The sequence below is a fragment of the Primulina huaijiensis genome, chromosome 17, assembly GCF_012295235.1.
Source record: "Primulina huaijiensis isolate GDHJ02 chromosome 17, ASM1229523v2, whole genome shotgun sequence".
Taxonomy (NCBI): domain Eukaryota; kingdom Viridiplantae; phylum Streptophyta; class Magnoliopsida; order Lamiales; family Gesneriaceae; genus Primulina; species Primulina huaijiensis.
The window spans coordinates 13,886,465-13,908,898 of record NC_133322.1 but is presented as its reverse complement, the minus strand read 5'-3'; the positions used below and the strand labels follow the sequence as shown (position 1 = coordinate 13,908,898).

At 37.2% G+C, this 22,434-nt stretch overlaps 1 protein-coding gene across 1 annotated transcript; it reads right to left on the bottom strand.

The window, feature by feature from the left end:
* Positions 1-10,097: 10,097 nt before the first annotated feature.
* On the bottom strand, positions 10,098-15,441 carry LOC140963108 (uncharacterized). Its single transcript, XM_073422343.1, has 11 exons — positions 15,282-15,441; positions 13,199-13,282; positions 12,720-12,955; positions 12,274-12,478; positions 12,122-12,212; positions 11,876-12,021; positions 11,548-11,791; positions 11,352-11,456; positions 11,082-11,264; positions 10,759-10,960; positions 10,098-10,645 (listed from the first exon to the last, which is right to left on the bottom strand). Exons 3-11 carry the CDS (start codon positions 12,937-12,939, stop codon positions 10,158-10,160), a joined length of 1,884 nt encoding a protein of 627 aa, XP_073278444.1. The 5' UTR covers positions 12,940-12,955; positions 13,199-13,282; positions 15,282-15,441; the 3' UTR covers positions 10,098-10,157.
* Positions 15,442-22,434: the final 6,993 nt, after the last annotated feature.

The window sequence follows — 22,434 nt, the reverse complement described above, 5'->3', positions numbered from 1 at the left end:
CCTTCATTAGCCTTTTCTCCTTGAAATTTTGATGTAATGTCAAGGCTCGGCTAAAATCCCGATCTGCCAGGTTGTAGGCTATCCTTGGATAGATAACTCCTACAATCTTTCCTGCACAGAGATTTCCTGAGATAGTTCCCAGTACTGAATCTTGAAGGTTCCCCATTCTTTTATCGCATATAGCAATATCAATGGGTGAATCAATACCTTCTTTGAAAGTAGCTTTTATCATAATTTGGATTGCTCCAATATGAATCCAGGACATAGTCCTTGCTACTTCGATCTTGAGTTTTTGTAATTCCTCCTTTATTTCCTCAGAAGGAATTAATTGCATCTCCATTCTATTTCCCGTAAGTTCCATTGGGATTGCCATTTCCCTTCTAGAAACTTTATAGATTAGATGATGCTTTCTGTTTCTTAGGCCAAGATTTCCTAAGAACTTTTCTACCTGTCCTGCAGAGAATCCTTGATATCTCTGTAGACTATGATTTTCTTTCATGATCCTTTGGACCATGTTATGGGATATTGTTGTCTGGCTAAAGAACCCAGACAAATCTTCATGTGTTTCGTGTCGAAACACCTCGTTCTCAGTCAGATTCCGATTCAATTCCATCGGATTCTTCCTGACTTAGGACTTCTTCTTCTTCATATATACTTTCATCTGAGGCAATGTCCTCAAATCGGTATACCTGAATAAGACCTTGGTAATAAACTGCTTCTTCTATATCCGGAGTTGGATCAAAGCGTTTAATACCTCTTTTTTCATTTTCTGGACAGTTAGTCGAGATATGTCCTCTTGCTCCACATGTCCAGCAATTACAGTCCTTAAAACTTTCATTAGCTCGTGTATGAGCTCTTCGGAAAGTTTTCTTTGTAGGTGTTCTTCCTGTGCTTCGAGATGTACTCGATGCCTGGGAGGATGTCCTACTCCTTGATGGTCCGCTCCTTTGTCCAGATTTGTAAGATCTGGCTTTCTGTCTAGACCATACTGTCCTTGGTTTCCAAGAACTCCTTCCACCTCTAGCATAAGGATGAGTCCTGAAACTTTTCCTTTTATGCTTTTGTGGTTTACTTCCAATAATTGTTGGAAGATCATTTTCCTTACAACACAAAGGAGTTCTTTTGTTGATACCCCTTAAGCGTTTGTAATTCTTTTGTAATGCTGCCAAATGACACCATTCTGCCAATTTTCTTTTAAGGAAAGAGGCTCTTCGTGCCAATGTATCTGGATTTCCAGGTACATATTCCCTTATGAGCATTTCTCTCCAGGGACTTGGCATTTTTGAGAAGAAAAGCTGCATAGCTATGTCTTCTTCGACTCCCGAATTCCATCTATATTTAGTGAATAACATAATGTATTCATCCACTAAACATATATCATGTAATTCAAGACTATACAAAGCTTGAGTATATTTTTTCTTCTTCTCTGTATCTTGACTATTAAAATAGTCTACCCCTATAAATTGTGCTTTAAACAGGGTAGCCATTTTTCCTGCAATCTTGCTAAGAGATTCACCTGCTAGGACTGTTTCTTTGGTTTCCACCAAAGTCATGTCCCAAGCAATTTTCACTGATCCTATAATACTCATTTCTAGAAGTTTAATGAATCCTTCTCTGTTGAGATCAAGTGTCCCTGCTGCGATTCTCATAGCAGATGTCCAGTCATCTATGAGATCTTCCCTGTTTTTGAAATCTAATACATCAAGGTTAAGCATAACCCCGTGAGGATGTATAGGATCTAAAACAGTTTTCCCATAAAGTGTTTGGTGCAAAGGAATTTGATTTTTCCTTGACCTTGTTCCCGCATGGTGTGATCCTCCACCAGTATGGAAATCAGATTGAGACTCTCTCATGTTTACATTCTGAGATCCCATACTTTCTCTGGGTGGTTCCTGAGAGGATGACCAAGTTATAGCAGGTGTTTCATTTCCTGCTACATTCATCTTAAGATCTACAACCTTGAGATTTGCGAAGGATTCCGCAAACTCTTGTAGATCCTCTAGACCAATCCTTTTTAAAGTTGTCATCAGATTAATTTCTTTTCTGAGACCGACTTAATCAGATTGATCATTTTTTCTTCTTCAGTTAATGGTTTTGAAACCAATCTGGCCTTTCCTTGTTGATGTAACAAGGGTTCAGTACCAAATGATGGTGGTAACCATCCTCCTGAAGATCTTTTACTAGAACTTGGTTGTTGTTCTAGTTTCTGAATTCTGTTTTGAATATCCTTTAATATTCCAAGAATTTCTTTCTGGTTTTCAAGGATCTTCTCAACTCGTTGAGGTACAAAATATAGCATGTAGCCATAATTTTGTACTGTTTTCTGGATTTCTCTAAGGTCTAAAGAGAGCTTAGAGGAATCTGGGACTATTTCCAGAAACTTATTTGTTTGAATCATGAGTTTACCTGAGGGTGCTGATGCTTCCCTTTCTGTTTCTGATATCTAACAGTAGTTAGATTCCCTTGTTTATATTCCAAAATATTGGAATAATTCTTGTAAATTATTTTTCTCGAACAAAAGTTCGGATTCATAATTTTTCGAGATTCTCCTCCTCAAACATTTTGTTTCTTTGTAATAATAAATATTGTGTTTGAAATAAATTAACCTACAGCTCTGATACCATTTGGTCTCCGTGCCCAACCCAGAGCTCCGGCTTTCGGATAAGGAGATGGGCGATCATGTGATCTTTGGTAGGGTGACACAACAAAAGGTACCTATCAGCTTGCTAACCTCAAACTCTGTAGAAGAGCCTAGGTTATCCCCTACGGAGAGTCGTGCTTCGTGTCAGATCACACGATAGAGGCTCGGGGCTTTTTATAAGCTCTGATACCATTTTCGGTGCGCGGGGATCAATTAAAATCAAAATAGGAGGTAAAGGGCATTTTTGGTATTTTTAAAGAAAATTTCTCTCTCCAGGTACTAAAACCCAAACTCAATTTTAAAATGTACTGATTCCCAATTAACCCATTATATATTCGTGACGGATGCTTAACGTGTGTCTTTGTTTCTTTTGCATTGAGTGTGATCTCTATCAATTAAGTTGTATGTCCTTGATATCATTTATATTGCCACCTTAACTTTTCTTGTTCGTTTGATTAAAATTCTCACTTCGGACCGACGAGCCTTCACGAGTTGAGATACAGATTGGTAGATTCGTTATATATAGAATCTGTTACACAAAAATTTAAAAGTAATTTTAAAACATGCATTTTCATTATTATTATATCTGGTGATACCCCATGGATGGTCCCACTACTCCTGGCCCATCTCCAGCCCAAATGGAAGACAGGCCCACCAAGGGCCCAGGTATTCTCCTATAAATACCAGGTTTGAGCGTTCAGTTGATTCATTCACTATATTGTTTTCAGCAGCACCCTTAGCTGCTCCCCCCATATATCCTCAGTCTTTGACTTGAGTGTCGGAAGGGCTACGCCAGGACACCCACCTGGCCCCCTTCTAACGGTCTTATTCTTGATTTCAGGCGCAGGGTAATCTTAAAGCCCACGTCTGAACTAGTGACGCTCGCTGGAAGCGGACCCTAAAATTTTCCGTGAGTATCAATATCCTAACACTAAAACCTCTTTCTAAAAAACATTTTGTTTTTAAGTCATAGAATCTATATCAAAATTGGCCCTTCAATTCGGTTGAAAATCGAAATGATCGACCGCACACTAATATCTCAACATGTTCTCTTCATATATTGCTCACATACTTGGTGATATGTGTTTGATGTGGTATACAAAATATGAGAGGAGAACAAGAAGAAAACAAAGAAATGGCTTTGTAGAGGCAAGTGTTGAACACTTTCTCCTTAAGAAGAATTTGCTCTCACAATGTGCTTGAGTTTTGTGGCAATCTTCTCCCAAGATACAACTACAACTCTTGAATAATGAGCACTCAAATATTCAAGTTCTTTCACAGGGAAATGAAGGAACTCTCTCTTTTTGAAGAAAGGAAGAAGAAGATATGCAAAATGATGTATGTATATTTGATTTTCAAAATATCAAATATTTAATGTTTTCCAAATGAAGAGACATGATCTTTCATTCATGAGGGTGTCCCTTAGCCATTGTAACTGACCACAATCATCAAACAATGCCAAGAAAATGAAAAAATACAAGAAAAATCGAAGGGACACGAAAACAGCACAAAGGGCGCGGGGGAGCGCGCGGCCGAGAGCTCTCGGCAGGAGCGCGCAGAACTGCGCGCAGCCGCGCGCTTGCTGCTGCCCTCGGCAGGCGCTCGCGCGCGCCTGCGCGCAGAACTCGCGCAGCCGCGCGCCTGCTCCTGCCCTCGGCAGGCTCGAGCGCGCAGCGGCTGCCTGCTCCTGCCCTCGGCAGGCTCGAGCGCGCGGCTGCGCGCAGAACCGCGCCAGTCACTGTTCACAAATTTTTTTTTTTTCGATTTTTGTCCCCTACATGTTCTGACTACTCGTTTGAGTTTCTTTCAACATATGATAAACTCTTTCGAGTTTTGTTCAGAACCGCCGAACTTAATATTCGTTCATTAAGTATCGTTTTTTCGTTTCGAATTTTTCCAATCAAACACATTGATTAATTTGCTTAATTTTCATTCATTAAGCATGAAATTTTCCAACAATCCCTCACATGAATGAAATTAATGCATGAATGCTCGTGATGCATAAGAGAGAGTATATACGAAAAATTATCACATCAGGAGATGTGGCTTTTGGCTTTGAACCTACCCTAGTGGAATACAATCGGATTTACTAGGCCACGAAGTGAACGTGATGTCTTGAACTTCTTGGCGGTTCATGTAAAACCAGACAACTGTACCCACATGATAATCTTTCTTCCATTTCCATTTCCATTTTGTTTTATCGTTTGTTTCCGTTTTTGCCATGGAACACATCTTGGCTTCATACGTGTTTCATCGAGGCGGCCCGTCCTCACACGCACATAGGTGATCTCCTTGTAAAAGGGTATCCTACTTACCCCGCTCTTGCAAGCTACGGAATCATTAAAAGTACAATACTTAACCTCACTACTTTTGTAGGCAACTTCACTCATCGTCATAGGAATGAGGAGTGATTCCTCAAGTTCTCATAATTTAGTTGTCCCATTGAACCAAGATCTTGGGATCTCCAATCAACAAGGTTGGGTTGCCATTATGAAAACTTTATTTGGTAGGTTCTAAACCCATTCCTCTTGACAGACAGTACATTTGATGTCTATTTAATGCTTTTGTAAGCGGATCCGCTAAGTTATCCTTTGATTTAATATAATCAACAGATATAACTCCATTAGAGATCAACTGTCGCACAGTATTATGTGTTCGACGAATATGTCGAGACTTGCCATTGTACATACTGTTTTGTGCCCTTGCAATTGCTGACTGACTGTCGCAATGTATCATGATTGCTGGCACTGGACTTGTCCAACACGGAATGTCCTCTAGAAAGTTGCGAAGCCACTCAGCTTCTTCTGCAGCTTTATCTAGCGCTATGATTTCCGATTCCATAGTAGATCTAGCAATGCAAGTTTGTTTCGATGACCTCCAAGAGACTGCTCCCCCACCAATTCTAAATACATAGCCGCTAGTGGATTTGGAGTCATTGGTGTCAGAAATCCAATTTGCATCACAGTATCCTTCAAGTACTGCGGGATACCTTGTGTAATTTAGTCCATATTCTGAGGTGTGTTTTAAATATCTAAGCACCCTTGTCAATGCCTTCCAGTGTGCATCACTAGGATTACTTGTAAACCGACTTAACTTGTTAACCGCACAAGCGATGTCCGGTCTTGTACAATTAGTGATGTACATAAGGCTTCCAATAATTCTGGAGTATTCCAATTGGGAAACTGGTTCTCCACGATTCTTTGCCAAATGGACATTCACGTCCAAAGGTGTTTTTACTGGGGTAGAGTCATAAGCGTTAAACTTCTTCAACACTGTTTCTACATAATGAGACTGAGATAGGACTATTGCTTCTGGAGTTCTAAAGTTTGTAATCCCTAGAATTACATCAGCAATACCCATATCTTTAATATCAAAATGTTTTGTCAACATTTTCTTTGTACCCTTAATCAACTCTTGGTTGTTCCCCATTATTAGCATGTCATCAAAATATAGACATACTATCACATAAGATTCTCGAGTGCCTTTAATGTAAACACATTTGTCACACTCATTAATCTTAAATCCATTTGACAATACTACCTTGTCAAATTTTTCGTGCCACTGCTTGGGCGCTTGTTTAAGTCCGTATAGTGACTTAATTAAACGACAAACTTTTCTTTCTTGTCCTTTAACTATGAAGCCTTCAGGTTGCTCCATATATATTTCTTCTTCAAGTTCACCATTTAAGAATGCTGTTTTGACATCTATTTGATTTATCTCAAGGTTATGCAAAGCTGCAATAGCAATGAGCACACGAATGGATGTTATTCTTGAAACTGGTGAATACGTGTCAAAGAAATCATGACCATCTCTTTGTCTATAGCCTTTGGCCACAAGTCTGGCTTTGTATTTTTCAATACTTCCATCAACTCTCATTTTCTTTTTCAATATCCATTTACATCCCAATGGCTTGGTACCTGGTGGAAGATCCACTAGTTCCCAAGTATGGTTTTGCAATATGGAATCCATTTCAGAGTTGATGGCTTCTTTCCAAAAGGGAGCTTCAGGGCTAGCCAGAGCATCTTGTATGTCTTTTGGTTCATTCTCCAACACAAAAGTATGGAAGTCTGGACCAAAGGACTTTGAGATTCTAGCCCTTTTGCTTCTTCTTGGTTCTTGCTCCTTTGAAGAACTTTCCAATGGTGTAACATTTTCATTTAGAGTTGGTTCATATGTAGGTACTTGACCTGCATGCTCCATCTCAAGTTTTCGCTTGCTAGAACCATTTTCTTTCTTTTCTTTACAAGGAAATATATTTTCAAAAAATACTGCATTTCTTGACTCAATTGTCATGCCCGTATTCATTTCTGCATTTTCAGATTTGTGCACTATAAACCTATAGGCACTACTATTATGTGCATACCCGATGAATATGCAGTCGACCGTCTTTGGTCCAATTCGCTCTTGTTTAGGCTTTGGTATTTCAACCTTAGCTAGACACCCCCACACTTTAAGGTATTTGTAGGAAGGCTTATGACCTTTCCACAATTCGTAAGGTAACTTGTCATTTTTCTTGTGGGGTATCTTGTTCAGGATGTAATTAACCGATAGTATTGCTTCCCCCCACAAGTTTTGGGGTAGTCCTGAACTTATTAACATAGCATTCATCATATCTTTTAGAGTTCGATTCTTTCTTTCGGCAATGCCATTCGATTGTGGTGAATAAGGTGCAGTAGTTTCATGAATTATACCCACAGATGTGCAGAATTCATCAAACGGTGCTCCGTATTCACCCCCTCTATCGCTTCGAACCCTCTTTATTTGTTTGCCTAGTTGATTCTCTACTTCGGTCTTATAACATTTGAATGCTTCAAGAGCTTCATCTTTCGACCTCAAAAGATATACGTAACAGTACCTTGTATTATCATCAATGAATGTCACGTAGTATCTTTTCCCTCCTCTAGTTTGTACAAACTTTAAATCACCAAGATCGGTGTGTATTAGTTCTAGAGGAGTTGTACATCTTTCAATCGAGTGGTAAGGCGCTTTGGTCATTTTTGCTTCAACACATATTTCGCATTTTTGTGTTGGATCGACGTTGTGTTTAGGCAATAATTCAAGTTTCATTAAACGTTGCAAGGTATTAAAATTTACGTGTCCTAAACGAACATGCCATAAATGAGAACACTCAAGCAAGTAAATAGAACTTTTTCCTTTATTACTTTCAACAACATTTTGGCGTATAGCCATTACATTCAACTTGAAAAGGTTCTCATCGAGATATCCTTTTCCAATAAAATGACCACTCTTTGTCAATACAACTTTGTTAGACTCAAATACTAGTCTAAACCCATGTTTGACCAACAGAGACCCCGACACGAGGTTCTTTCTTATGTCTGGTACATGAAGTGCATCAACAAGGGTTACTTCAAAACCCGATGTCATCTTCAATACCACATTTCCGGTGCCCACCACCTCAGACGTAGCGGAGTTCCCCATGTATAGTTTTCTCCCGGTCGATGGAGTGTATGTGGAGAACATCCCCTTGTTGGAGCAAATGTGTCGAGTTGCTTCGGTATCAACCCACCACTCATTGGAGTTTTCAACCAAATTTGCTTCCAAAATAACTGCAGACAAATCAAGTTGAGAAAAATCAAATGGTACCGACCTTTCTTGAACAACGTTGGCTTGAGGATTTCCCTTCTTTGGCTTCCTACAATCCTTAGCCATGTGATTTGGTTTTCCGCAGTTATAACAAGTGCCTTTGAACTTCTTCTTGTTTGGTGGTTGTTGGCCTTGTTGTGGTTGCTTCTCAAACTTCCTCTTCTTCCCTTGGAAACTCGATTCAACAATGTTCACCCTTGCTGCCATCTTACTTACCTTGGCCTCGGTGCTCTTGTTGTCCTCTTCTATCCTCAATCTCACAATGAGATCCTCCAATCCCATCTCCTTTCTTTTGTACTTCAAGTAATTCTTGAAATCCTTCCACAACGGAGGGAGTTTCTCGATCAACGCAGCAACTTGGAAGGACTCGCTTAGACTCATTCCTTCCGCATGAATCTCGTGCAAGATAAGTTGTAATTCTTGCACTGGACTCATTACGGACTTTGAATCCACCATCTTGAAGTCCAAAAATCTCCCAACTATGAACTTCTTCAAGCCCGCATCCTCCGCTCTGTATTTCTAATCAAGCATGTCCCAAAGTTCCTTGGCGGTCTTGATTTGACAATACACATTGTACAATGCATTGTCAAGTCCATTGAGGATGTAGTTTTTGCAAAGAAAATCACTTTGGTTCCATGCATCCAAAGCGGCCCTCATGTTGGTGTCCGTCTCGTTTTCAGCAACGGTGGGAGGATCCTCCTTCAAGAACCTTGACAAACTCGAGGTTGTGAGATAGAAGAACATCTTTTGTTGCCATCTTTTGAAATCCGCACCAGAAAATTTTTCTGGTTTCTCTCCTTGTGCAATGGTTGGATGTTGTGTTGTAGATGATGAAGCCATTGAAAATTCTTCTTGCAAATGATCAAAAACCAAATTCTTCTTAAGATTGTTTGATGGGGTATACAAAATATGAGAGGAGAACAAGAAGAAAACAAAGAAATGACTTTGTAGAGGCAAGTGTTGAACACTTTCTCCTTAAGAAGAATTTGCCCTCACAATGTGCTTGAGTTTTGTGGCAATCTTCTCCCAAGATACAACTACAACTCTTGAATAATGAGCACTCAAATATTCAAGTTCTTTCACAAGGAAATGAAGGAACTCTCTCTTTTTGAAGAAAGGAAGAAGAAGATATGCAAAATGATGTATGTATATTTGATTTTCAAAATATCAAATATTTAATGTTTTCCAAATGAAGAGACATGATCTTTCATTCATGAGGGTGTCCATTGGCCATTGTAACTGACCACAATCATCAAACAATGCCAAGGAAATGAAAAAATACAAGAAAAATAGAAGGAACACGAAAACAGCACGAAGGAGCGTGTGCAGGCGCCCCCGCGCGCGCGCCGAGAGCGCTCGGCAGGCGCGCGCAGAACTGCGCGCCTGCTGCTGCCCTCGGCAGGCGCTCGCGCGCGCCTGCGCGCAGAACTCGATTTTTGTCCCCTACATGTTCTGACTACTCGTTTGAGGTTCTTTCAACATATGATAAACTCTTTCGAGTTTTATTCAGAACTGCCGAACTTAATATTCGTTCATTAAGTATCGTTTTTTCGTTTCGAATTTTTCCAATCAAACACATTGATTAATTTGCTTAATTTTCATTCATTAAGCATCAAATTTTCCAACAATATGTTGATTAGGGATTATATCATACAATTAACATGCACACATATCTTTGAACTTCATGATTGAGATTCTTGAAAAGCTGAAATTTGACCCTCAGACGATAATTATCAAGATATAAAATATTTGAAGGGACTTAAATTAAGCTAAAGATAAAAATTGCATAGTTTTATGGTCAGAAATAATAGCCCAATATTTGATTTTATAGATAGAGTAGCAAGAGAACCAATTGTATAAAACGTGGACATTTTATTCATTTTTTTTCAACAAGAACCCACACTATATCTATTCACTTCACCTTTATAGGTTCTGTGACGAGCCCAAATCCAAAAGGAAACAATGGATCATAGCGCTCATCGCCGACGTTCATCGGAAGCTGATCGACAGTTTTGAACCACGTACGAGGTAGTTTTCCTGTAAAACCATAGTCACCATATAAAACATCAGCAACACCTTGTCCTTCCGTGCCTGGAATCCATGCAGCTACAAGCGCGTCAATTTGATCAAGATACGGTTGAATCACTACCGGACGACCGGTAATCAGAATGACAACACATTTCGTAGCAGCACAAACCTTTTTAATTGTTCTCGGCCCCGGCTCAGGGAGTGTCAAGTTGAAGCTATCTCCAACTACTTCTGAATATGGTAGTTCTCCGACCACAACAATGGCATATGAGAACTTGTGCCTTCTTATGTAACCAGTATGAGGTTCTTCTTTGAAGATTATCTTGGTATCAGGATCAATAGTGTTTTTTATTGCTGTAAGAATTGTGGTACCTGATGAACGCAAAGGCCATTCAGAGATGATTACACGTTTTTGTAATGATCCGAATCTCTGTTGCAGACATTGATACGAGTAATGGTAGACTAAAGTTGAATTCCGGACTTACCAGTTGTTAGGTTGCCACTTTTTCCTTGCCATTTAATAGTCCAACCGCCGCACTGGTAACCGAGATTGTTGGCATGAGTTCCTGCAACAAGTATCTTTGATGCCTTTCTAGGCATTGGCATTAAAGGCTTGCTTGCAGATTCACCATTCTTTAGCAGCACAAGAGATTTCCTCACCGCTTCTCTCGCTAGTTCTCTATGCTTCTATTGAAGTTAGGCCATAACAAATGTATTCGAGTTATTATCCTTGTATTAAAAAGCTACAGACATAAGAACAAAATGTGCTTGTTGTTCAGAATCCGGCTATAATAAATTTTGAACCAACCTGGCTTCCCAAGTACTTGGCCATGCTATAATCGGCCAGTGGGTTTTCGAACAAACCCATCGTAAACTTTACCCTTAAAATCCGTTTCACAGCATCATCGATTCGAGTGATGGGAATAAAGTTATTTTTAACCAAACATTTTACTCCATCAATGAATTCTGTATAATTAAATGGACCCATAACCTGTAAATGATGCCACCAAAAAAAATCGAGAATAGGGAAGATAGATTATATGAAATTATTCAAAATAAATAAATAAGCTCAACCAACCATGTCAATTCCAGCACCAACTCCTTCAAGAATCGAATATGTATAATTTGCATGGGGTGGAGAAGTAATTTGGTCAATACCCATATAATCAGATATCACAAATCCCTGAAATTTGCTTTCTTGAAATCAAAACAAAAAATACAAAAACCAAAAAAATCCTTATTGAATCTTTCTTGAAGAACACATTCATACATACTCTGAAGTTTAGGGTGTTCTTAAGAAATCCTGTGATAAGATCACGGTTAGCATGCATCTTTACCCCATTCAAACTCGAGTAGGAAACCATGATAGTTGCTACTCCCTTAATAACTGAATCATAATACGGCGGCATATGTATGCTAAGCATTCCATGTTTGCTAATCTCCGTATTGTTACCATTTATGCCCTTAGTTGTTCCACCATCACCAACATAGTGTTTGGCACATGCTGCGACCTTTGTTCTATACCCAAGTACAAAGTTGCTTCGATAGTAGAAAAACTTATCAAATGAAACTATATAATACAGTAGACGATCCGGCACTTACTTTTCAGCAACATATGGAACACCCTTCCGAGAGTTAGCCGGTATATCTCCTTGAAGTCCCGGTATAATTTCAGTCATTTCTTGAACAATCTTAGGATCTTCACTATAGCTCTCATAGCACCTGCCCCATCTTGGATCTCTGCATACCTACAAGTAGTAAACCATTGCAATTTTATACATAGACCAGAAAAATTATGCAAGTTCAAAAGTAATTTTAGCTAAAACATATTGGAACTACGCTTGTTACCGCAATGCAAGGAGCAAAAGTGTAAGGAATTCCGGTTGCTCTCATTTCAAGGGCAGTTGCAGCACCAATTTTCTTGACCAGTTCAGGATCTCTGTGAAGAAACAGATGATTTAACAGTTTCAACAAATTGGCTCTAAGTTACATTCACTTGCCTGGTAGCTCCAAGGCCGACATTATGTGGGAAAATTGTGGCTTTATAAGCAGTGTTGTGGCCATGAATTGCGTCAATCCCATAAATCATGGGTATTTTAAGTCGTGTCAATAGCGATCCTTTCTGAAACTCGTTCACCATATCCACCCATCTTTCAGGAGATGCGCGTGGAGCTGGGGCGCTACCTCCACCACTCAAGACACTCCCTGTTACCAAGTAAGAGAAGACATTAAACAAGCACGAAACAACATAAATCATGAAATGTCAAGCTAGAAAGAAACGAGAATGTGGAATTAGATTAATCCAGGACATCTAGTGGGGCAGAGCAAGTTAAAACAATTCTAAAATTCTACATGCAATTTTTACAAATATTCAAACTTCATCCATCTTGTTCCAGCTCGGCTCCTCGACTAAATTTCCTAGGTCCGCCTCCCGATTGATGCATACCTATGAAGTAATTCTTCATGACCTTAGCCGATGCCACAGTACGTTCGATTTGCACCATTTGGCCAATCTTCTCCTCTAGGGTCATTCTTGTCATCAAATCCTTGATTCTTCGATTTAGCGGCCTTTTCGGGTCCGTGTATAATTTGTATTCTGCATCTACAATGGGCTCCAAGCAATAAAATACCAGAAGCAGAATCAAGAAAACAGAGCCCTTCCCCATTTTGCCTCAATACTGCCTACATTGAGGAACAGTATAAATGGGAAACTCGTTCAAATCAAGCTTCAATGTAAAACGTGAAGGGACATTACATAAATCGAGATAATAAGCATACAAATGATTGAATGCAACCAATTTCAACAACTCCCCACTATTCACTTGAACCATTAAACATTTAAATCTTCCCATGTCATTCAAAAAAAAAAACTTTTTGAAAAAGTTAAAAAGAAATGCAGGATTCCTTATCCAATAATAAACTAACCAGTGGTAGGAGTGTGAGTCAAATTCTTTGGCCCAAGAATACAACACGGTGTTTCTCCAAGAATGACCAAAAATAGAGTTCATGCTGTTGGATCTCGGTTTTCTACGTGCCCAAACGCAGCGGAAGTTTAAAATTTTTATTTTATTTTGAAAACAAAATAATTCTTTTGGACACTCGTATGGTTTTCAGGAATTAAACATGCATAGGATGTTTAAAGAATTATACCATTGTGAATTAAATCACTGGACTCCAACTAATCCGGTATAAACGGATTAGCTCTTGTTGATTTCCTACGAACTTTCTTTGATGAAATCTTCCTATCAAGTCCACGACTGGATGGTATGTTCCTCTTCCAAATTGCACTAGAAAATTTGGAAGAGATTTTACGTTGGAGACTAAAACGAGAGGCGGCTCAACCTTGGAAAGAAAAACCAAAGAGGCCAATTTTTTTTTCTTTTGAAAGTGGGAGTCACGAAATTCTTGAGGTGGTAGGTGGTGGTGTAGGGTTTTCAATTTTTTTTTGTGTTATTTATAATTAACTTAAACCCTAATTACATAATTAACATTAATGTGCTTGATTTAATTAATTGGGCTAGTCCAACTAGTTTAATTAATTTAATCAAAGTCCATTAAAACTTTAATTATTTAATATGTTGGACTTGTACCCCTACAAGCCCATTAAACACATTATCCACCATATTTAATTTATTAATTAATCAACTCAACTTTTGAGCTTAATAAATTAAATACATTATAAATTCAACATTTGAATTTATTATTTAAATTATAAATTCAACTTCTTGAATTTTTATCACCTCTAAAATTCAATATTTAATAAACCCAACATTTGAGTTTAATAAATTAAATTCTCAAATTTTATAAATTCAACTACTTGAATTTATTCTCTCAAAATTTAATTATCATAAATTCAACTCCTTGAATTTACTATATAACATAAATTCAACTTCTTGAATTTATTCTCTCAACGGGAACAAACGATCCAGTACTTGTGTGACCCTCAATGGTTCAGGGATACAGCTAGCCGTGGGTTCACAACTCTTTGTGATTCAGGACATAATCCTTTATTCGGGCTTACCCTATTTAGCCCCATTCTTTTCATCAACACCTTGATTAAGAATGTCAGAACTCATTTCTGATTGCACCCATCGGATCATGGTAAGAGCGTCTAGTAGCATCGCCCCATGATCCCCTAGGTATCACTGATAGTGCCTGCAAGAACCAGTCGATTATGATTAACGTACAGTACGGTCCCTTCATCTCATATATCCCGATCGAATCTGCAACCATTGGTTCATCGAGGGTTGCATATTAATTCGATAACTATGTGATAACTATAATAGTGGCATCGCGTGTACTATTGGAGAACTCCTTCTTCAATGTACATCTCATACTCTGGCCAGAGATTCCATGCACTATTATTACATTAGATCACATAGGATATCCACACCCGTAGGTGAGCGGTGAATCCCCGACTACAATGCACTGGCTCCTATATGTGTCGCAACTATACCCAACCTCGCCACCTGATGACTCTCCTGGAGTCGGTAAACGAGTCAAAGCACAGCCCTAGCATATAGAGCCTCAGTGTTGTCCCGGGTCGTAAGGACTAATGGTGTACAATCATAACCACGGACTTATCCTCTCGATGAATGATAACCACTTGGAAAGTCCGAGGGAGGGTTGTTCGGTATAATCATCATATGACTACCCATCTGTATGTTTGGACATCTCTATGCCCTTACCAAGAAACGCAGTGCACAACATCACAGATGCTAGTCTCGAGCTCAAGCGACCTTTATCCATGTTTTAGGCGGCTGAATCGACTAGGAACGAATTTAGATCATACAGTGTTTACAAATGAGTTTCAACATCGAATTACGATTCATTTGTATTAAAGTATAATCAAGGTCTTTATCTATGTTTGAAATCATGGGTATACAAATAAAGAAATAACAAACCATGAAATAATGAATTATATTAAAATAAAGATTGTTCTTTACAACTGAGTCAATAAAATCCCTAGTCAACAGTTGACTTGCAGGACATCTACTCTAACACATACATCTATGGAGGTTCTCCAAAGTTTAATGGAACTAGGCTTGAGAGAAGCAGCAGAATTTCTCTATAATATCCTGAAAATGAAGAATTTAGAGTGAGAAATTGGAGGGGTTGACAAGATAGGAGTAGCACAGGAAATTTGAGTTGAATTTGCTGTTTAGCTTCTACAATTTTTTTGTCTTGGCATGATGGCAAGTGGAAAGAATGTCATGTTTCGGGTGTGGGAAAGTGCACCCAACTACAGCCAAGTGTGGTCCAACCCTGAAAACTAACACACATGGAATGGAAGTAGGAAAATTTTAAATTTTTTATCTATATTTTGATTCAAAATTTTGTAATTTTTTTCTGTTTTATTTTCCGATTTTTGTAATCTATATTATTAATTTCGATTTTTAGTCCGTTAATATTGTCTTTTTGCAATTTAATCTTTTTTCCGACATTGTTTCGTCAACACTCACAGTAAAAAAAAAACTAAAATTATCTAAAATCCATAGATATATCACTAAGACTGAAATTCAATAATATATATTACAAAAGCGTAAAGAAACAAACAAATATTAAAAAAAATTTCTCTCAAATTATTTTTTTTAAATGAAGTAGGATAATTTAAGATATATCAAGGTGCAACCTCGTTAAGCCACAATTTCGATGGGATTTTGGCTCAACTTGGATCTGAATGAAGCTACAAATCCAAAATGAGATTCATTGGAAGTTAATGGTACGCAATTAGTACCACCACCTATATCACTCATTAATGGTAAAATAATAGTTCTCTGTTCGATATAATACATAATGGGAAACTTATTATAATATTCCTGAATTGGTTAACGTGTTTGTTACAATTTAATTTCGAATCCGATATCACATCTCAAGTTTAAAACATTGATATCAGATAAGTTACAAGTTAGCGTCATAATAAAAAAAACCTTATTCGCTTTTGTAAGGTCTGCTTATCATAAACGTACAGAAAATAAATGTATTATGTGTATCATATGTAGGTGTTGTGTTTGGTGTTGTCAACACGGTCACACAACACTGCAGCGGAATTTAATAAGTAGAACACACAACGAAACTTTTATTAAATAGAACACCAAATTTAAATTATGCACTAGTACGAATATTTGTGCGAAACCACATGGCAACAAATTCACTAGAAAATTAAGTTAATCGTTTACACCAAAACCAATACTAGTGAGTATAACACAATCAAGTTTCCTTGACACTTCAAATAAAACACAAATCAAATCAAGATAAAAATACGTATTGCTCAAAATCAAACGAAATAACTCGTTGATCAACACTCTGCGTCAGTGTTTGTTCATCTAGTGTTGTTGACACCAAGAAGCATCACTTGATTATTTCCGTGTATTGGTCGAGCACCCTGAGTAAATCTTCAATGTAAATCTCTTCCACGATTTATTCAAAAGCTCCAGCAGCCGTCAGAAACTCTTCACAGCATTCTCTGATTCATTGCACCCACTTGCCAATCATTCTTCCACTTTTTATATAGTGTTTCTTTGACCTAGATCTTCATAGATCCTTCCCACTATAAACAAGGAAACTAGAGTTTTAATATGAGTCAAACTCTAATATGAAAGCAGATACCATTTATCTTATAGATCGGTTCCTCAATTAAATAATTCCTAACAATAGGATTTACTCTATCTAGAAAAACAAATCTATCAATTTAGTCTAGAAGTGCAAAATCAAGATAAAATCTTAATTGAAATCAAAATCAAAATAAATTTGGAATAAAATATTGCTTTCAGCTTTGATGATAAAAATTCACAAGACATCTTATGTAAAAAGGTTTTAATGAATGACAGTGATATTTCGGTGCAAATGAATAATCTTTACCATGAATTCAACTATGACAAATTATTACATATTGTGATTTTTTTTTAAATGATTGCTATTTTGCTTTGGTTTTTTTTTTTTTTTTTATATACATTACAACATTTAAAAGATATGGATTTAGAGTCTTAGACCTCTCAGGATGTAATAAAGCTGTTAAGTCTCGTATTAAAGCTACACAATATCAACCTAATTTCTTGTGTATCGATTTAATAAAAAAAGATTTATTAATTGATATATTTTAACTTAATAGAATTTACATAATTTCACGACTATGAATTCATAAAGATTATATTATATTTTACATAGAAAACTTAAATATTCTTAATTGGAAATATCAAAGAACACAAAGACTAAAATGTAAGGTATAGGAAATTCGAAGTACGTAACCCGACTGCATGCAATTTAGGGTTTTATTTAAATATGTGTTTAATGATTTTTATATATTTATTTCATGGTTGGCATGGATAGGTGGTTATTTTTAAATTTTCACGCATTAGGGTGTTTAAATGCATTTCGTGTTCGAACGAATAACGCGGACCGGAGATAATCAGGAAAAATATTTTTATTGAATATTTATTTTTAATTATTTAATATGAAGTGTTTTATATGTGAATTTCGAAAATTAGACCTTGGTGCGTATTTTTACTCATCGGGTCATACTTCTTTTTTACCGGTACACAATTTTTAACGTTTCGGAAGACTTTTTGAAGGTTCGGGCATTATTTTCAAAAACATACCAAAAAGAAATATTTTCCGGAAGTGTAATTGGGCTTGATGGGTTTATTTTAATGCTTAATGGGCTCAAAACCCTTTTTACCTATTTAATTTTCATTAGGGCTCATTTATGCATGAAAATTATATTTACCCTACCTAAACAAACCTTAAACCTAATTACACTAAGTGGCCACCCCAAACCTCACTTTTATCAGCAGCCACCTTCAAAAAACAACAGCAACCAGCAGCCATTTCGAAATCCTCCATAATTCTTCAAGAAAGCTTCTCCCACGCCTCTTCGTTTCACATCTCATGCGCGTATTTTCGAGTTTTTGAACTCTTAAATGCTAAGGCACACCATGTATCTTTATTTTTGCATCATTCATACGGTATTTATGCTGATATGTGTGCTATATATGTATAATGATCGGTCCTTGCATGATTTTATGATTATGCTTTCGATTTGTTCATGAAAACGCATGTTTATGCATTCAACTCACGTTTTTTATGATTCATGTGCAAGGGGACTGTCAATTTTGGTTGTTAATGGGTTGCTTACATTGAAAATTATGGTGTCATAGGGCTGGAGTTTGATGAGTGTCGAGATATTGCATAGGCCGAAGGGTGTACATGGGTTGCTTGAGTCGGGGATGGCTAGATCGGAACATTTGCGTGTGCCGGCTATGCATGGGTCGTCCATAGCCCTGGAACAGACCTTGTGGGTCTGAGCCTTGGCCTAGGATGGCTCGAACATGGCTGGGGTTAGTGAAGAAGTCGTTTGAGCGAAGGGTGTCAAGGTGGTTCTCGGTTGGGGCTTTGTTTGTGTCTAGCGGTCGTGTGCATCGTGTGGTGTGCATGGGGCTGTGATCTTGAGTTAGTTTGGTCCAAGAGGGTCCTAAGGTGGGCTAAGAAGGGTTTATCCAACTCTGGAATGAGCTGGAAGAGCCTAGGGTCAAAGGGTTGCACGTTTAGTGGACTAGGGTTGAAGTTCGAGAGACGCTAGAAAATTCCAGCAACTTTCAGGCTTGTTTCATGAGTCATAAGTAGGCTGGAATAATTGGTTTTTAGGCTAGACATGTAGGTTTAAGTCATATTTCAAGTTGGGAAAAGTTTGGTTGAAATTCGGGTTGATTCAGGTTAAAACCGAGACCCCGGTCCAAGTTTTAAAACGAATATTTTAAATTTTGGAACGGGCTTGATTTTACGTCTAGGAAATGCTTATAATTATGTTTTGAGGTGTTTTAAGTAGTTTGGTAAACTTCGGGTCGAAGATTTGAGGTCCACTGTCATTTTCGATCTCCAGGGAAAAAATGGTCATTTTGGGTCTGAGTCGAGTTTTTAGTCCTGGAAGCGCCCTAAACACGATTTTACATGTTTTAAACATTTATGTTATCATGTATATGACTTTTTATTTAATTATGAAAAATACGTTGCATGCTTGATTTTAAGGAAAAGTTTTGTATATGCATGTTTTTATTAATTGATGAATATGATGACATGTTTTTGAAAGAAGGAAGTTGGTTGTGACTAATACGAATACGTTAATACGTTGATATGTAAGGTCAAGGCTCAGTGAGCGAGTAATTCTGTCGCTAATGTCCCCGCCGCTAGGTACCGCGGTTACACGTAGATAGATCAATTGCTTAATACGATAATACGAAAGTCACAGCTAATTAACGGAATTTAAATTAAGAAAACGAACATGTATATGTTGATATGTTATTAAATGTTTATGCTTTAACATACCACGATTATGCATACGAATTTATAAGATCATGAAACGTATCTTTATTACAGTACTTTTCACCGTTGTCTGTTCAGGAGATTGGAGGTGCTGAAAACTGAGTAGGCAGGGCTGGATGTGCGCATGCTAACCTGAGGACCTTACTTCTTCCGCACATCATGTTTATGAGATAGGAGTGTTTTTAATATTTTCAGACTATGTATTTTTACGTTCATGATTTGTCAGGAGTTTTGAGATTATTTTAACTGCAGTGATTTTTAGTATCAGATTTTGCTTATTTGAAAAAACATGTGATTTACAGTAGTTATTGCATGCATGCTTGTAGTTGTTTATTTTCAAAAAATAGCTTTCAAAAAAAAATCAGTAGACGTTTACTAAAATATATATCCATAAAAACTCTTATGACATCGTTTTCAATTTTATAAGATATATCTCATATCTCATCGGACCTAGAAAAAAATATCACTCTCAAAAATATTATTTTTCATTATAAATATAGACCGAGTTGATCTGTTTCACGAATATAAATTTGTGAGATTTTATTTCAATAGACCTACTTATATGTGTAACAGTCGATGGGCCATGTCCTGTTGGGGAAAATCCACATAGACCACATAATTCATCATGCTAAATCATTAAGAATTTGACTGAAAATTTATACGAAAGCGTGCCAGAAGCCATAACCTGAATTTTTTATAACATGTCTAGATTTCGAGATCTACAAATTTCTCCTGAGAGAATGCTTTAGTTTTATCTTCTAAACTATTTTCTTAAATGGAGAGAGAATAGAAAACGTGATTCTGTGCGATCTGGACCATAACTCAAATATAGATAATGTTTATCATTATCTTATGATATTTCTATTTTAGATCATCATAAAAACAGAAATTATACTTGCGTCTCTATACATTAAAGGCTCGTAACCTATTAGATACATTAAAGTATAATAGCCAAAACTTTAATCGATTACTTTAATTTTGGGTTTAACTTAATATTCAACTCATGTAATGACCCAAATCCTTATTTCGAATGAATTACTGATTAATAGATGATTAAAGAATTGTTAATTAAGCATTGTGAAGCCCATTTAACTTCAGCTTAAATATATCCCACAATGAAACAATCATTTGAGCATCTAAGGTTATCAAGGTAGTAGATCACCACATTTTTGCACGATCTTTCAACTAATCACATATAATCTTAATTGACGCTCTGAAGGATACTCAATTAGATCAAACAATTCTTCAATCTCAAAAATCCATAATTCAGCTTTCTCACCTCCCTCAGAACCACTGAATCGAGTAGGATGATAGAATGAAAACGGACAACTAACTCGTCATCCTAAGCTGCTCTAATTGATCAACAGCTTGCTCAGCATATTAGTATCATCAACACGGGCACGAGGCCTACCACGTCCACAACCCTGACCACGACTACGACCTCTAACAACAAGAATCTCACCATCTCCTTCCATTCTATATAATATAACATTTATAACAATTAGAATAAAAATAAACAAAACATTAGGGGTGTCAAAATGCAACACGACCCGTCAACCTGACACAACCCAATACGAAAAAAATCAGGTTCGGGTTGGGGTTTTCGAGTTCGGGTTAGTGCCGGGTTAGACGGGTTTCGGGTTGGGTTGGGTTGGGTCGCGGGTTGACCTGAATTTTTTTTTTGAAAATATTACTTATATTTTTATATATTGTATGTTTGAACAAAATTTATTGTATATTTATATGTTAAATTTTCATCATTTAATATTTATTTTGTTTTTTTAACAATTGTTTATTTGATTTAGTAAATATACTTTTAATTTTCTACAATTAAACTTTCAAATTAAAATCGAAAATTTTGTTATTATGTGTTTAAATTAAAATATTATTTTTTTTTTATTTTTAAAATTTTTTTCATTAATATTTTTTTTACAAAAATAAATAAATAAAGTTCGGGTTAGGCGGGTTGAGTCGGGTTAGACAGGTTCGTGTTCGGGTTGGGGGTTTTCGGGTTGCTTCGGGTTCGAGTTGAGTTCGGGTTGAAAAAAAAAATTCTCGGGTTGACCCGAAACCCAACCCACCCGACCCGATTGACACCCCTACAAAACATACAGTCACATAAGCACACTGTCAAGTAACAAACATAGGCGCAACAACCATTAGTACCAAGACTCAAGTGTCCTAGACTCTAGTTTGAGCGTATCACAGTTTACGCTCTTATATCAAGATGTGAGGCTCATTTACTCTAATGGAAAATAATTATAAAACAATAATGATTTGATTTAATTCTGTAGCGGAAAATAGTTTAAAATACTTTAAAACGGACCTCAGGGCCTAAAAAAAATTTTGAGGACATCCTGAAAACTCAAGCAACAGAAAAATAGTAAAATGACTCAAGATTGACTCTGCGCTAATCATAAACAATCACATGCAAGTGTCGACCAGACACACGTCAACAATCCTCAAGAATCAGTTCAACTAAGCCGACAAGGCTTTAAAATATATTAAAACTGATCCAAACTAAATAATAGCAAGTCAAACACCCATACAGATACTCGGGACATCTCTTCGAAAAAAAAATACAACATAGAACTGACGCAAACTCCAAGACAACCATAAAGAATAGTTGGGAGACTTCAATGGACAGAACCAAGCAATCCCACCTCAATAACGAGCTCCGCTAGCGGAACCTCCATCTGGTGCTGCAAAGGCACTCGGGAGATCTACCATGGTGCCCAAAAGCAACCACAGCAGCCAGCCAATAAACAACCGAGGTTAGGATTCTATTATGAAACAGTTCAACAACATAACAATAACATAAATCATGCATCAATATATATATG

Coding starts and splice junctions, on each gene's coding strand:
- LOC140963108 (XM_073422343.1), bottom strand. CDS start 12,939: ATGGGGAAGGGCTCTGTTTTCTTGATTCTGCTTCTGGTATTTTATTGC. Junction 11,792..11,875: donor GTTCCATATGTTGCTGAAAA/GTAAGTGCCGGA, acceptor ACTTGGGTATAG/AACAAAGGTCGCAGCATGTG. Junction 10,961..11,081: donor CCAAGTACTTGGGAAGCCAG/GTTGGTTCAAAA, acceptor TAACTTCAATAG/AAGCATAGAGAACTAGCGAG.